Source organism: Plutella xylostella, chromosome 5 (genome assembly GCF_932276165.1).
Source record: "Plutella xylostella chromosome 5, ilPluXylo3.1, whole genome shotgun sequence".
Lineage (NCBI taxonomy): Eukaryota > Metazoa > Arthropoda > Insecta > Lepidoptera > Plutellidae > Plutella > Plutella xylostella.
In genome coordinates this window covers 8509707-8525403 of record NC_063985.1, presented here as the reverse complement: position 1 = coordinate 8525403, position 15697 = coordinate 8509707, and the positions used below count along the sequence as shown (strand labels likewise).

At 38.4% G+C, this 15697-nt stretch overlaps 1 protein-coding gene across 1 annotated transcript in view; it reads right to left on the bottom strand.

Moving 5' to 3' along the window:
- The window catches only part of LOC105385481 (protein white), a 19317-nt gene extending 3620 nt beyond the window's left edge, over positions 1-15697 (bottom strand). The window contains exons 1-10 of the mRNA XM_011555870.3: positions 15549-15697; positions 13606-13732; positions 9884-9932; positions 9339-9519; positions 7955-8104; positions 6501-6739; positions 5563-5745; positions 4642-4747; positions 2398-2622; positions 951-1086 (exon numbers count right to left, since the gene is read on the bottom strand). Of these exons, the coding sequence (XP_011554172.3) occupies positions 951-1086; positions 2398-2622; positions 4642-4747; positions 5563-5745; positions 6501-6739; positions 7955-8104; positions 9339-9519; positions 9884-9932; positions 13606-13732; positions 15549-15584 (1432 nt within the window). The 5' untranslated portion in view covers positions 15585-15697. The remainder of the gene's footprint in view (positions 1-950; positions 1087-2397; positions 2623-4641; positions 4748-5562; positions 5746-6500; positions 6740-7954; positions 8105-9338; positions 9520-9883; positions 9933-13605; positions 13733-15548) is intronic.

Sequence of the window (15697 nt, the reverse complement as noted above, 5' to 3'; positions counted from 1 at the left end):
ATGCTGTACGCAAATGTGCCACAGCAATTTGTCTTGCCTCGCCGCCTCCCATCCTATCCCAAAGGCAATTTACTTATCAATTACCGTAATTATCGTGTCAGAAAACGTCTTACTCAGCCGTGTATAGCGCCAACAAGCACATAGATTATAATCACACTATAAATAATAATATTCAGTTTACTACATTATTTATGATACTGAGAATCTAAAGACAGTCTTTAAGTAGATTTTATGCCTTCTAAGAAATGACTAAGTACAGGACTGGATATTTGCATATGCAATTATTTTTAAAAGTAGGTTAGTTGTGTTAGCTAACTGTCGGTTTTACAACCGAGAACGTCAAGTTTATCAAAACTTAGGCAGGAAATGTAGCGACGTAATTGACTGCAACATGTTTGCAGAAGTCTTAAGATACAGCCATAGAGACATACGTTAGAGAAAATGGAATAGAAGTTTCCAACACTGCCTTTTATAAAGTTAAGGGTCTGTTTCACAATGTCTGGTTAGTGGCTACCTGACGGATAAAATACATGCTGTCACTCTCTGTTATTATTTTTTAGACAGTGACAGCATGTATTTTATCCGACAGGTAGCGACTAACCAGACATTGTGAAACAGGGGCTTAGTCAAACAAACTGTCTACAAATGAACAAAGTTCTGTACTATAAAACCTAAATATCGGTCACCGGAGTCCTTGTCTGCGTGATCTACTTATTGCTATTTTATATGTACGTCATCCTTATACTCTGATTACACGTACCGAGTACAGTGGCAAGACAGAATCCTCGGCCGGGCACTCGTTCAATTGCTAGCCGTTCATTGGCCGAGGATACTGTCTCGTCACTCTACCAAGTAGAGTGACGAGACAGTATCCTCGGCCATCCTCTTATATCCAGGTGTAACAAGGGTATAAGAGTGGATTGGAGTCATGTCAAATTATCTTCGCTTACCATACGCAGTGGCCCCTACAGCGCTGTATATGAGGGCTCCGATGATCTTCAGCGTGGTGAGCGCGTGGTTCGGCAGCTCCACGGCTATCGTCGCTATGTTCACGAACACCACCGGCCAAATCACGCATCGGGGCAGCTGAGGGGTTAATGCGAAGTCAAAAGGAAGTAACATTTACGAAGTAAATTACTGTCAAGTTAAATATATTTTGAATCCGAAAATGGTTATCAAAACCATTTCGTGGGGGCTGGAATATACAGTCTATTTGATGAACAAGTCTATGGTTCGTTAGATACACATTGAATTTGTAAGTTTACAGAGTAACAAACCCAGACAACTTGGCTAAGCGTTAATAAGACTAAGTATTAAGTATTCTTGATTTGCAAGAAATTATTACGAGCGGTGTTAAGTGTAGTGTAACGATGGAGTTAAGAACAGACGGCTTTTTATCCCCATTACCGGTGTAAGTTACGATGCATGGACTCGTTTTTAGGGTTCCGTAGCCAAAATGGCAAAAACGGAACCCTTATAGTTTCGTCATGTCCGTCTGTCCGTCTGTCCGTCTGTCCGTCTGTCCGTCTGTCACAGCCGATTTACTCGGAAACTATAAGTACTACAGTGATGAAATTTGATGGGAATATGTGTTGTATGAACCGCTACAAAAATATGACACTAAATAGTAAAAAAAAGAATTGGGGGTGGGGCCCCCCATACATGTAACTGAGGGATGAAATTTTTTTTTTCGATGTACATACCCGTGTGGGGTATCAATGGAAAGGTCTTTTAAAATGATATAAAGTTTTCTAAAAAACATTTTTCTTAAAGTGAACGGTTTTTGAGATATCAGCTCTCAAAGTCGTAAAAAGTATGTCCCCCCCCTCTATTTTTATAACTACGGGGTATAAAATTCTAAAAAAAATAGAAGTGATGCATGCTAATTAACTCTTTCAACGATTTTTGGTTTGATCAAAGTATCTCTTATAGTTTTTGAGATAGGTTGATTTAACTGTAATTTTGCTGCTACGGAACCCTTTGTGCGCGAGCCCGACTCGCACTTGGCCGGTTTTTTATATTGTTAGTTCAGCTTTTAGTTGTAAAAAGCTAGTGCAATCAAACCACTGACCAGATGCAAGATTGTAACCAATAAAGTAAACATTTAATAAGCTTGTTGGTATCGTTAATCGCGATTTTATATTTATCGACGTCGCGTCGATCAAAACTGCCAGGAGTAAAAGCACTTTGACGGATGAATGATGAATCGATTTCGATCGACATTTGGTCACAGTAAGCCCTTCAAAAGTGGTTGACCACTCTCCATTCCTGTATTTATATACCTGCAAGAAGGACCTCATGATCGCTATGACCAACGAAATAGACCTCCTATCTGGGCTAATAATTATTTATAAGTACTTCTTTATTTTCAGTTCCGATATTACACAGTCAACTTACAAAACACAACAGCCGTGCAACGAAGAACGCCGAGCCGCTGTACACTCCAACCTCACGCCTAAACAGCACGATGTCGCCATCGAAGGCGAAGAGCACGTTGTAGGCGAGCCCGTAGGCGATCTCGCTGGTGAGCAGCCACAGGAAACCTTGCACGTCCTGGACGCCCTTCTGTGTCGTCCCGGACACGCCCACGTAGCACGTGCCGATTATGATGGCTGATATCATCTGGAGGGAGGATAGGAGTTGGTGTCGTGTCTAGTTATACACTCACGTGCAATGAAAAAATTCCACCTGTCATTCACATTTCCATATATCACTGGAAGACTGGAACTTATTCATTGCCCGCGAGTGTAATTAGGTAGTATGACAAATATACAGAGCGGATATGTGTCCCTCAGCTCTCAGTCGTCAGCCTGAACATCAGTGGAATAGGTACACAAGATAGACATTACCAGTTGTTTCTATTTGAAAGAAAGAAAGAAGAAAGAAAGAAAAATAGTTTATTGCCACAAACAGATAATACAATTTGAAAGCTTACTTACCTACCTAAATACAAAGGTGGCAAAAGGACAGCCTCAGCTAATGCTGCGTATTGCATGCGGCAACACACTGGGCTGGTTTTCAGACTGCCCAGTTCTTAATACTAACTTAAAAACTAACACTAAAACTAAAGGTCACAAGGTACACACATAAGGTTTTATTGTAAGTATTTATGTGTATAGTGTTGCATAGATAAATAGGTATTAATACATGCAAGTGTGGTTAAATAATAAATAAAAGATATATGTATATATGTAAACACATAGTTAATAAACTAGACAACTGATTTGATGGCATGGTATAAATGGTAGAAAAATTTAATAGATTATCATTTTTGTAATTTAAATAGTAAGGCAAATTCTTTATTTTTTGTTTTGGCGTAAAAATATTTTAAAATTATGTTTAAAAACTCGTCGACTAGTTTTCATCTGAAAAGGAGGTGGTAAATCGTTCCAGATTTTTGCGGCTGCAAATCTGAAACTACCTCTAAACCCTTGTGTCTTGTGTATTGGTAAATTTATTAGTGCCCTACTAGGAGTGTTATAATTGCGAGTATTATTTTTCCAATATAACTTTGAAAATAGGTATTCTGGACTATGCGTATTTATCACCTCACATCAGTTATAGCAGTTGGAAAAGGACACTGATGGAAGCTGCGTGAAATGAACTTTCTTTGTACGTAGGTACGCCATATTTTGCCAAGTTTCGCCTTTGGTAGGGAAATAATGTATGTAAGAAGCCAAAGTTTATAGAACCAGTTTTTTTCCCAAACTAAACAAAAGTGGGTAATCAATCTAAATCTTGATAGTTCTAATGTATATTCTTTTATTCACTATCGATACCTTAAAAGTGTATTTACGGTGCCGGTGTGGACCGGAAATCGACCAATAAAACAAATAGACATAATGACACCAAAAGGGACCGACCCGAGTTGATCTATTACTGGCAACCCGTATCAATTTCTGAAATGTAAGTGTGTAGAACTAGGATCATTTAAACAAATTTATTGGGTGCTTACTCCGAAGAACACAGAGCTTAGATTCTAGAACCACTTACTAAATTTATTTTCATGAACCTGCTACGAGGTGACTGGTTGGAAATGCAATCGTAGTTTAAACCATGGTTAGTTTAGGTATCTAGATGTTGTGGTATTTACAACCTGTGCCTACTGCCTACTGTCTGAATGATTAAATTCTATTTCTTGAGAGGAATCATGCGTTAGTATTACGTAACTGCATGTGAGACGACTAAGTAGGTATCATTTTCAAAGCTGCCATGCCATCCTTGTTAACCGGTCTCCTATAATACTGAGCTATTATTATTAATAACAACCATGGATCTTAAGTATGCATCAGTTAATTCTCTATGCAACGTTGTGTAAACGACACTTGGATTTACTGACCTCGCATACTCTGTACTAAGTTGTATTAACGCAGTTGCGTTGTTTTATATGCTGCATAATATGTTGCTATGTTAAATATAATTGTATGTGCTCATCGTTACAATTAAGTATCTTATGTGTAGATGGTATGTATTACAACGTCTGATATTGTTTTGCTACAATCTGCATTACATCAAATCATCATACATTTTGCCATACCCGCATAACGAATTGCCCTACAGATATGGAAGAGGATCATGTCCAATAGATTGATACAGGGGATGATTTGTTGTGTGATGGTGATGATGATGACAAATACTCACCATGGCTACTGCAAGCTGGTACAAGTGTAACAGAAGCTCCCTCTTCAGGGCTAAAGAAGACCGCCATATTAGCAGCCATACTTGAACAAACCAATTCCGTTGTGACCTGAAACATAGTATGTATCAGCAAACCAGTGTTTTTGGTTGACATACCAAAAAAAATATCTGGTAATACCTGATTTTTCGTACCTACCTAGATGAATTTTATTTTTAGCGAAATGTTGTTCAGTACGTCGGATTATGAAATGAAAACATGTTTGATTTTATGACCAACCCAAAATAAATGCATGAATCTAAACATTGAATTCAATACATACTATTATATACAAGTTTATAGGAAACCACATAGTTAAGTAAGGGGACTATCTTTCAATAAATTTAAACCTTCAAAGGTTTGTGTTGCACCACTCGGCTCTATTGCACCACGATTTCCAAAACCAACAGCAACAAGTTTCTATGTTATCTGGAAACCATTAATTACTATCTTGATTCGTGACATAGTTAACGACATAGTATAAAAAACCTATTAAAATACCGAAAGCATATTTATTGTATTATACATTTATAAAGGTGACTAATACCGTGCGCGTGCGCTCATCTAGAACTAGGTAGCATCTAGAGTTAGTCTTAAGTCAATATAATCTAGTTATCTCTAAATACGACGGGACGGTGCAAGCACCAGTAAAGCCCACGCCACGCCAACCACGTGCATCACACAACTACCTGTCCCAAGATTAGAACCAAGATAAGATCTCTCAGTATAGCAGACACAGTTTACTCAAACAGAAATCCGCGTACCTTTACGGCAAAGTTGAATGGCATGAAGAAGTGTAACTGACACTAGGTACGGTTAAAAAATAATTGGCCGGCCAATAACTTATAAAAGCAAACCGGTAAATTCCAGTCCGATCCAGGACTCACACTTGAAAGGTGACGTCCACTGGCAGCGCGGCGGCTTCCAAACTCGACTCAAAATCTGATAACCGGTTCCTGTACGCCTCAGATATCTCGTCCACGTGGCTGGTGCAAGTGCTCGGGTCCACGGATATAGCCTTTATGTAGAACTCCGCAGGGTTGTAGTTCTTGGGGCAGTGGAGGTTGATGCTAGAAACATAAAACAGCCCAAAAATAGTGTGAATACCCTGAATACATTTGGTAACGGATAATCACCTAAGCGACGCGAGGCATTACGTAACGATAATTGTGGTGAACATTTACTAGGTTTCTTTGTATAGTTACTTATTAAGTACTTACGCAATTATTTTCATATAAAACGGTCTGTTAATATTCTCACGAAATTACGAGGCAGGAAATAAATGAAAAAACACATCATGGCTGAAATTGGCGCATGAGTCAATAAGTGGTTTAGTTCTCTAACCTCCCAAGTCCTACCTCAGCTATAGTAGAGACTGTAGCCTATACTTTAATGGATTTTATAGCTTTTTTTCTCAGTAATTCACGAAACAACAACCAAAGTTCTCTGATTTATTGCCGACATTGATAGCCGTGTTGTAAAATAAGGCTTTTATTGGTTGTTGTTTCGGTAAATTTATATTCCATGGAACATTTAGGAAACTATTCTATTTATGACCGTTGGGCCTATTTATAGTTTTTTTCCAAGACTTGAGTTAGCTTTAAGAAAAAGACATAATTAGTAAACAAATAGTCCACTGCTTCAGAAAGGTCTATCCCCCTCACTTAAGCTTACATAGGTAATCTACGTTTTCATGTCATTTTTTCAATTATAATTACCTGACCCAAAACCCTTCCTTCATTAAAAAGAGACCCGAACCCCAGCAGTCGGAACTGGAGGAATTGTATTAATGATGAATTACCACCACTTCTACAAAAGCTCTTACCTCTCAAACAACTCTTTACAATCGTTCTGCGAACCGTGAAACAGCATCCTCCCCTCAGCCATCAACATAATAGAGCTGAATTCCTTGAACAGTACAGACGAGGGCTGGTGTATGGAACAGATGACTGTCTGGCCGGCAGCTGACAGCCGCTGCAGCGCGCCCACCACCAGCAGCGCGTTGTAGCTGTCCAGACCTGTTGTTGGCTCGTCGCAGATTATCACCCGCGGGCAGGATAGCAGCTGGAATGTGGAAAAGTTATTGAGGATTTCAATGAATTCCTTGAGTTAGAAAGCGAAGAGGCTGTAATAGCAGTTGTATTTGGGCTGTAGTGGATCTATCACTAGCAATAACTCTGTCCTACTTATTGACTGAATGTCAGCAGTAATTTAGCTACCTATTATAAAAATAAAGTCTTCAACCTTATTCTATAATTAATAATTCTGAAAATTAATCAATAATCAAAATCATAACAAAACTTGCGAATAACTCATAGAGGTAGTAAATAACTCACAGAACTGGCGAGCGACAGCAGCCGGCGCTCGCCGCCCGACAGCGAGCTGATGGCGGTGTGGCGATGCCGATGCTGCCGCAGCATGAACTCGCTAAGTCGCTACCTTCTTGTAGCTGTCTAGTAAATAACTCACAGAAGTAGTCTATAACTCACAGAAGTAGTGCATAACTCACAGAACTGGCGAGCGACAGCAGCCGGCGCTCGCCGCCCGACAGCGAGCTGATGGTGGTGTGGCGGTGCCGGCGCAGCATGAACTCACGCGTGATGCCGTCCAGCACCGAGCGGTTCTCCTCCTTCTTGTAGCTGTCTAGTGTATAACTCACAGCGCTAGTGTATAACTCACAGCGCTAGTGTATAACTCACAGCGCTAGTGTATAACTCACAGCGCTAGTGTATAACTCACAGCACTAGTGTATAACTCACAGAACTGGCGAGTGACAGAAGCCGCCGCTCGCCGCCCGACAGCGAGCTGATGGTGGTGTGGCGGTGCCGGCGCAGCATGAACTCACGCGTGATGCCGTCCAGCACCGAGCGGTTCTCCTCCTTCTTGTAGCTTTCTAGTGTATAACTCACAGCGCTAGTGTATAACTCACAGCGCTAGTGTATAACTCACAGCGCTAGTGTATAACTCACAGCGCTAGTGTATAACTCACAGCGCTAGTGTATAACACACAGCACTACTGTATAACTCACAGAACTGGCGAGTGACAGAAGCCGCCGCTCGCCGCCCGACAGCGAGCTGATGGTGGTGTGGCGGTGCCGGCGCAGCATGAACTCACGCGTGATGCCGTCCAGCACCGAGCGGTTCTCCTCCTTCTTGTAGCTTTCTAGTGTATAACTCACAGCGCTAGTGTATAACTCACAGCGCTAGTGTATAACTCACAGCGCTAGTGTATAACTCACAGCGCTAGTGTATAACTCACAGCACTACTGTATAACTCACAGAACTGGCGAGTGACAGAAGCCGCCGCTCGCCGCCCGACAGCGAGCTGATGGTGGTGTGGCGGTGCCGGTGCAGCATGAACTCCCGCGTGATGCCGTCCAGCACCGAGCGGTTTTCCGCCTTTTTGTAGCTGCCCAGCTTCATCTCTGTCTGGAAAGCAACGACTAATTCAAACTAAGGGTTGATTGAACATAATAATGCGATGTAGCCGAGCTGTGAACAGGAATGCAACGTCGCATCACAAAACTTCCTTCCTTTCGTAAGATTACCATAAATATAAGTGTTTTGGGTTTTATGAAAATGAAAGCTCAATCGATTTAAGTTATAAATTCTCATATGGACAAATTTGTGGAAGCTCACTTATGACTGAAACAGGAACGTAGAAGGGTACCTACTTTCAAACATAATTCGCAAGTTATTCATCCATTTATTTCGCTTGGTGCTCACGTGTTAGGTCATGAACCGTATCGCTGCGGTTTTTATATTGAAGGTAAAGCGTACTTACCTATTTATAGGCTATGTAGGTTTAGATACGCAAGCAATTAAATTCTAGAATAATAAAAAAGCGAGGCGACCTCCATTATTTTTTGCTTAAATGGATGAATGGCCGAACTCTATAAGTATTAGGAGGATTTGCAGGGGCAACTTATAATATTACGACTATTTACTAACTCTACAACTATTTATGACCGCTGAAAATTCAGAAAACCATCTATGGAAATTACGGTAGAATATCTCTTTGAAACTAACTAGGCACATAATCATAAGCCAAACAATATCCAATAGAGACTTTTACAAGTTAATGTACTCACACAGACATAGGTATAATAACGATGTATCTTAAAGACCGAGCTAGCCTTGAGGTAAACATACTCATGACTATTTTTTTCTAAGGTATTACCAGTTTCCGCCTACTATAAGACAAGAACGATACAGACTGGATAGTTATATAACTCAAGACCTTGGGTTGGATCATTTGTCAGTGCAACATCAACGGACGCTAAAATAAAGCCTTAAAATGAAGTCGAGCTTTTTCGTGCAGAGGTCGTCGTTGCGTAACCCAAGTTCAATGGATGCGGATGGCTGAATCCAAATATTTCTACCAAAATAGATCTTTGAACTCTAATCTCTGATCTTTGATTAGAAAGATTACAATTTAATGTTTTTAATATATGAGAGAATTAGATATGTATTCAGAATGTTGCAAAAAGCGTATAGCAACCGATGATGTCATAAAGTCAAACTAGATGTATGCTACCGAAACATTAAATCATGAGTAGTTATTAAATACATTCATATTTTTAAATAGAGCATGTACCAAGTACAATTATTTCAACCCTCCCACCCCTCAACCTCAACAATCAGAGCATGATATAATACTGACCATAAACCTCAAATGTTCGGCCACGGTGATGCTCTCCATGAAAGCCTCCGACTGCGGCACCACCTCGATGTAGCCTTTGGGCAAGTCCGTGACATTTACCGTGTTTATGGTCACCGTGCCTGAATGAGGTAGTTTGCTCTTTCCCGCCACGGAAACGAGGAATGTGGTTTTTCCCGCCCCGCTGAAATATAATATATATATAATATATATATGAAAAAGTTCCACCCACTAGGTTTTTTAAGTCACTGGAACGTTTTCATTGCTCGCGAGTGTATTTTTTACTTAATACTTTTTAGTTGGGTATAGAAAAGGGAAGGGCAGCCAGTGCCCAGCCGTCGCGTCACTGCGAACTAAAATATCTATTGTCTCACTTTGGTATGAAACTCATTTTTACGTAGGTATCCAATTTCGTAAATACGAATTGATTTAGAAGAAAGTGATGTTATTTATAATATAACAATCTGGTTACTAAGTCAAGTTGAAAGTTATCTCATGTTACGATAGACTTTGCAAAAGATTTAAAATATTCGAGATTATCTCATTACCTTGGACCAATTACAGCCACAAACTCCCCTCCTCTTATATGGCATGTCACTAAAATAATAAAAGGATTTAGGTATCATCATATGAAATCTTAACTAATTTTAGGCATGGCTTCAGCTGGATCTGATATAATAAACTTTTATAAATAGGTAGTTAATCACTATTCGTATTAATAAAAACACAATCCGTGACTTAGGAAATAATATAAGTAGCATGTCCTTATCAAAGGCAGAGATGACGGCTATTGTAAAACTAGCGATGGTGTAATTTGAATATCTGCCGCTTGAACCATTTATAGAATTACATTGTTAACTTGTTCACTTTAAGGGCCCGTACAGGGTGACGTGCCGCGCCAATTTTGGGTTTTCAATGCTCTTCTCACAGCACACGCAGTGACACGCACACATGTAAGTTTGCACAGTGGGTCGATAAACTTTTACTCGCCAACTTTATTGACAATTATGTTCAAGTACATTTTGGGTGATTTTAGGGTAAGTAAGTATAATTCTTACTTACACTGGTAGGCACCAGGAAAGAGTAGAAATTAATAGGGGTGCCACTTTACTCTATACTCGGAACCCGATTAGCTTTCTCAAACAAATGTGGTATTTACTTGTAGAAAGGTAACTACAAGTATTAAAGTGTAGATAATAAGTTTCGGGCATCCTCCAGCCAACTGAACCCCGACGACAAAGCAAAGTAAATACATAGTGTCGCAAAAGGGCTATACTAAGCCAAAAGGGGATGACTCAAGGGGTCATTCTGAACAACTTTTGTTCTACGAGATTTGCAAATTCGCGAAAAAAAATATTCGTTTTCCATGGTAAAAAGTCACATGTCCAACAAAGTTAATTTCCAAAACTCGTAGAGCAAAAGTTCAGAATGACCCCCTGTCTTACTCCTTTTTACCGGACTGCCGAAAGAGGAGGGTAATGTTTTTTGATTGTATGTATGTATGTTTGTCTGTTTCTTTGTTCCCTCCTGTAGCCTAAACGGCTTGATAGATTTTGATGTATGAGGTATTGTTAGAAGCGTATTGATGGCGCGATGGTTATAGGCTATGTGACGTTCTATTAAAATGTACATAGCGCCCTCTAGAGGACATAACGTGATGATCGAAAAAATAATAATTCAACTTTGCCGTGTAAGGTATCAAATGAAAGGGCTTGATTTTCACATTATAAAAATATGCATATTGAAGGTATTTAAATAACAACATCAAAATTATTGAAATAAAAAATGATCATGAACTACTGACGTAAAATTTCATAAAATAAAAACAACTAAAAAGTTACAAATAAAAAAATACAATTATAAACAAACGAAAAACCCGACTGTACGCTAAAAACATGAAAACAAGTCCCAATGTTAATGGAAAGTATCGCAGGCGGGGACCAACTTGACCGCCACTCAAGGCCGTTTTCTAAGTAACATTCAGCTAAATGGTGAACCCTCTGCTGGTCCCCGCCTACGATACTTTCCATTAACATTGGGACTTGTTTTCATATTTTTAGCGTGCAGTCGGGTTTTTTGTTTGTTTATAATTTGTTTAGTACTATATACCGCTTTTTCAATACCTGTAAGTAAGTAATATTTTTTGGTAGCAGCATAATATTTTTAATTAATTTTAGGGTTTCTAACGTCAAAAGAAAAAAACCGGCCAAGTGCGAGTCGGGCTCGCGCACAAAGGGTTCCGTAGCAGCAATTACAGTTAAATCAACCTATCTCAAAAACTATAAGAGATACTTTGATCAAACCAAAAATCGTTGAAAGAGTTAATTAGCATGCATCACCTCTATTTTTTTTAGAATTTTATACCCCGTAGTTATAAAAATAGAGGGGGGGGGGACATACTTTTTACGACTTTGAGAGCTGATATCTCAAAAACCGTTCACTTTAAGAAAAATGTTTTTTAGAAAACTTTATATCATTTTAAAAGACCTTTCCATTGATACCCCACACGGGTATGTACATCGAAAAAAAAAATTTCATCCCTCAGTTACATGTATGGGGGGCCCCACCCCCAATTCTTTTTTTTACTATTTAGTGTCATATTTTTGTAGCGGTTCATACAACACATATTCCCATCAAATTTCATCACTGTAGTACTTATAGTTTCCGAGTAAATCGGCTGTGACAGACGGACAGACGGACAGACGGACAGACGGACATGACGAAACTATAAGGGTTCCGTTTTTGCCATTTTGGCTACGGAACCCTAAAAAGCAACCGTTATAGGATCTCTTTGTTGTCCGTCTGTCACCGCCCTTTTTCTCAGAAACGGGTAAAGATATCAAGCTGATATTTCACATAGATGGGGAGTAACCCAAAAAAAATATTATGGTACTCCCTGTCCCACACAAGTAAATTGGGGCTTATATTTTTTCCAGTTATTTTGATGTGTATCCTTTTTTTTCTTTGTTGTTTTGTATAAGTATGTGTTTGTTTTCTTTAAATCTGTATTTTTTTTGTTGTTGCTGTCTATGTGTCGAATAAATCTTTATCTTCAAGTCACGCTATCTATCGTTTGTTTTTTTTGTGGCTACTGTCTATAGAAGAAATTCCGTCATTGACAATTTTACGTTACGAATTTATTTTTATTTATTTTATTTTTATTTTTACATTTTCGTGGAGAACCAACAGCATTTTGTTAATAAATAATTATTACTTATGAACACATAACAACTTGATGCCATTAACAGAATGAACTTAGTAAACCCAGTAAACCTAACACATCCAGAGGAAAAATAAAATCTCTTTCTCTCTCTCTGAAAAACATACCCAAACTGCCCAAACTCGATGCTTTTAGCTATTAACATCTATGAAATAAAATTGAGCCACCACCGTGTTACTGCCCTCATCAGATCCTCACGAGGCCATACCTCAACCAGCACCAAGAGACTGTATTTTTGATCCCTAACCTAATGTTCGTGGGTATTGTCATCACTTAGATCCATTCGCTATATTCCTGCTCCTCATCAGACCTTTACGAGACTGTAATGTCACGAGAATATTGCACACTATCTAATTTAATTTAATGTATTGAATATACTGGAAGAATTATGCTTCCTCAATTTCAAATCAAATTATGTTGGTGTCATAAAAGTTGAAAAAGTGCAATGACAACCAATGTGCAGTGATTTTGTATCTGTACACGATAAGATCGCGAGCTGTCAGTGCTGCCTAAACCGACGTGACCCTTCTTTGGAGGCCAGCGGCCAACTGAGTCAAACGTCACTTGTGTTTATGATTTTATAACACAGAAAGCCGCCATAGATATTTGTATGAAGATTTGAGGGAAAAAAATTGCTCAAGTTTGGGATTAATATACACAAAATAAGTGTATGTTTATTAAAAAACAAGGTATTTAGCGCCTAGTCCAAGCCTTTAACTTTATAATTTGATAAGAATCATATGAAAATTCTTGATGATTACGACACAGTTGTTACAATACGGGAGTGGTTTTTCGTCATATTCTGAATTTAATTTACAGTTATCCATAAGCATTTACTTAAATTCGAATGATTCAGCACCTAGCTAGACTCTTCGACTACCGGTGTGATTTTTTTCAAGGCTGTAGAGCATCATTTACTACATAATTCTATGACAATGCCAACCCTCGATTACCTATTGCTGACCCTTAAACGAAAGCTTTGAGGCAGATATAAACCTACCTACATATTACAAAAACAGACTAGGCAAAATATAAACATAGGTTTCTTACCATCGTTTAAAAGGGTCAGTTGTGGCTTGGTTGGTTTTGTTCTGTACCAGGGCTTGTCCTCGGGGGTCCACACCGTGAGCCCCTCCACGCTGATCAGTACGTCATTGTTGGTTGTGGTCTTGCGACTCTATAACAATTTCAAATATTTGATGCTATCCCAATTTCAAATATTTAAATTTCGATGTCACGGAATACAAATCATACCCTAACGACCTATGAGATGTCAAGAATGCAATAGATTATTAAACAGCAGCGAGGGCTGCTATTGGAGGCAATAGGATGGTAAAGTGACAGACACAAAGATAGTTTTAGTTCTTATTATGTTATTTTGACTCTATGAGTATACAAAAATATATCTTACCTGTCCGACTTCCATATCAATATCACAACTTTACACAGCAAAAATCAAACGAAAATGCAATAAAACATTATAAAAGTATTTAGAAACATTAAATTAGTGTCGTTTCAAAGCAGTTACATTAATGAAAACGAGCTCCGTATGACGATCTCACTTTGTTATCACAGTGTAAATAGAGGGAAAGAGAATTTGATGAGATAAAAATATGCATAAGTATAGAGCCGTCTATAGAGGTATAAGTATGAATAAACATAACTCTTAATATAAAGATGCTTTGTTCAAAGATTATCATACATGCAATGCAATGCTTTTGTTTAGTATACCTAAGACCTAAGAGTCACTCAAACAAGGTGGCGAAAGAACTTAGGTACTAGGCCTATCTATGCTGTACCTATATCCATATTTTACTTACTTGCGAAATAGTAGAAACAGGTGATTAGTAGATAATGTATTAGTTATTAATTAAAGAAGTATCAGCCTAATGACAACAGGCATTTGTAAAATTGCACCACAAATGTAATGAGATACAGTCAGACTTATAGTTTACATAACCAAGGCAAGGTAAAGGTAGTTAAGTATATTACATGAGGGTTAGGTACCTCTATGTTTTAATGAGTTATGTAACTTAAATAATGTCACAATTTACCATTATGCATTGTAAGTAAAAAGTCGATATTCAGTCTCTCCGAGGTATAACTGTAGCTTTGATTATATGCTAGGATTGAGCGAACCCTTCGGGCCAACCCAGAAGTAAAATTTAATTTCAGCACTTTGACTGAAATGAGATTAGGTAATCCTCCTGGATTAGTGCCTAAAATTTCAGTAAAATGCCAAAATAAAAAATATACAGCTACGGCGTTTGCCTCGTCTGTGCTGGAGAATCGTGTTGTAACGTCAATAAAATGTTGCTTAGCTTTGAGGCGGCCATAGGAGATATTTGAAAGAATGTTAATAAGTACCATACTTTATAGTGGATTCACATAATGTGCAACATAGGTTTGTCTAAAATTCTTCAGTAAAAGGCTAAAAACCTGATTGGCTAGTCACACCTACCCACCTGAATTTAGAAGTTGGATATTATCGACACACATTAAGTAAACAATTTACTAATCATGTGGATACGAATGGATTGAACAGACTCACACCTATAAGCCACAATAAAGTTGGTACAGAGGTAATTGAATACTGCCTTCAGCAGTTACCGTCTTCGCAGGCTATCTTAGATTTAATTTATTGCGTGCCTCGTATTTTCTACCGATACTGCATTATGAATGCAGCACGATATAGAAAAGTTGTTTATTTAAAGTATTTAATCATAAGTTCTTCCTTACTATTTATACCAACTATATGTATAATTACAATTAGTAAGTAGAGGGTAGTAGGCATTTTTTTTTTAAACTGATGTTTTGTTTTCGTCCTGGAGTTATTAGTATTAGTTACAGATTACAGACCCTGAGATCAATGTTCTTACAGACATTTGGTTATAATAAAATATATACAATTATAAACACTGGGTAGGTACATCAGCCACGGCTACTTTCTTTTGCGAACACAGTTATTATGATTATAAAATATATACACTTACGACGATATCCCACATGTTAAGCCACGACATTGGCATGGCGATTTTTTCCCTGTGGCTTCGTGTGCCAAGGTAGGTCCAACTGCATTTGTCCAGACGGATCACATCAACTTATTTTTTATCAGGTAATCAGTTAATATTATTATGAACTA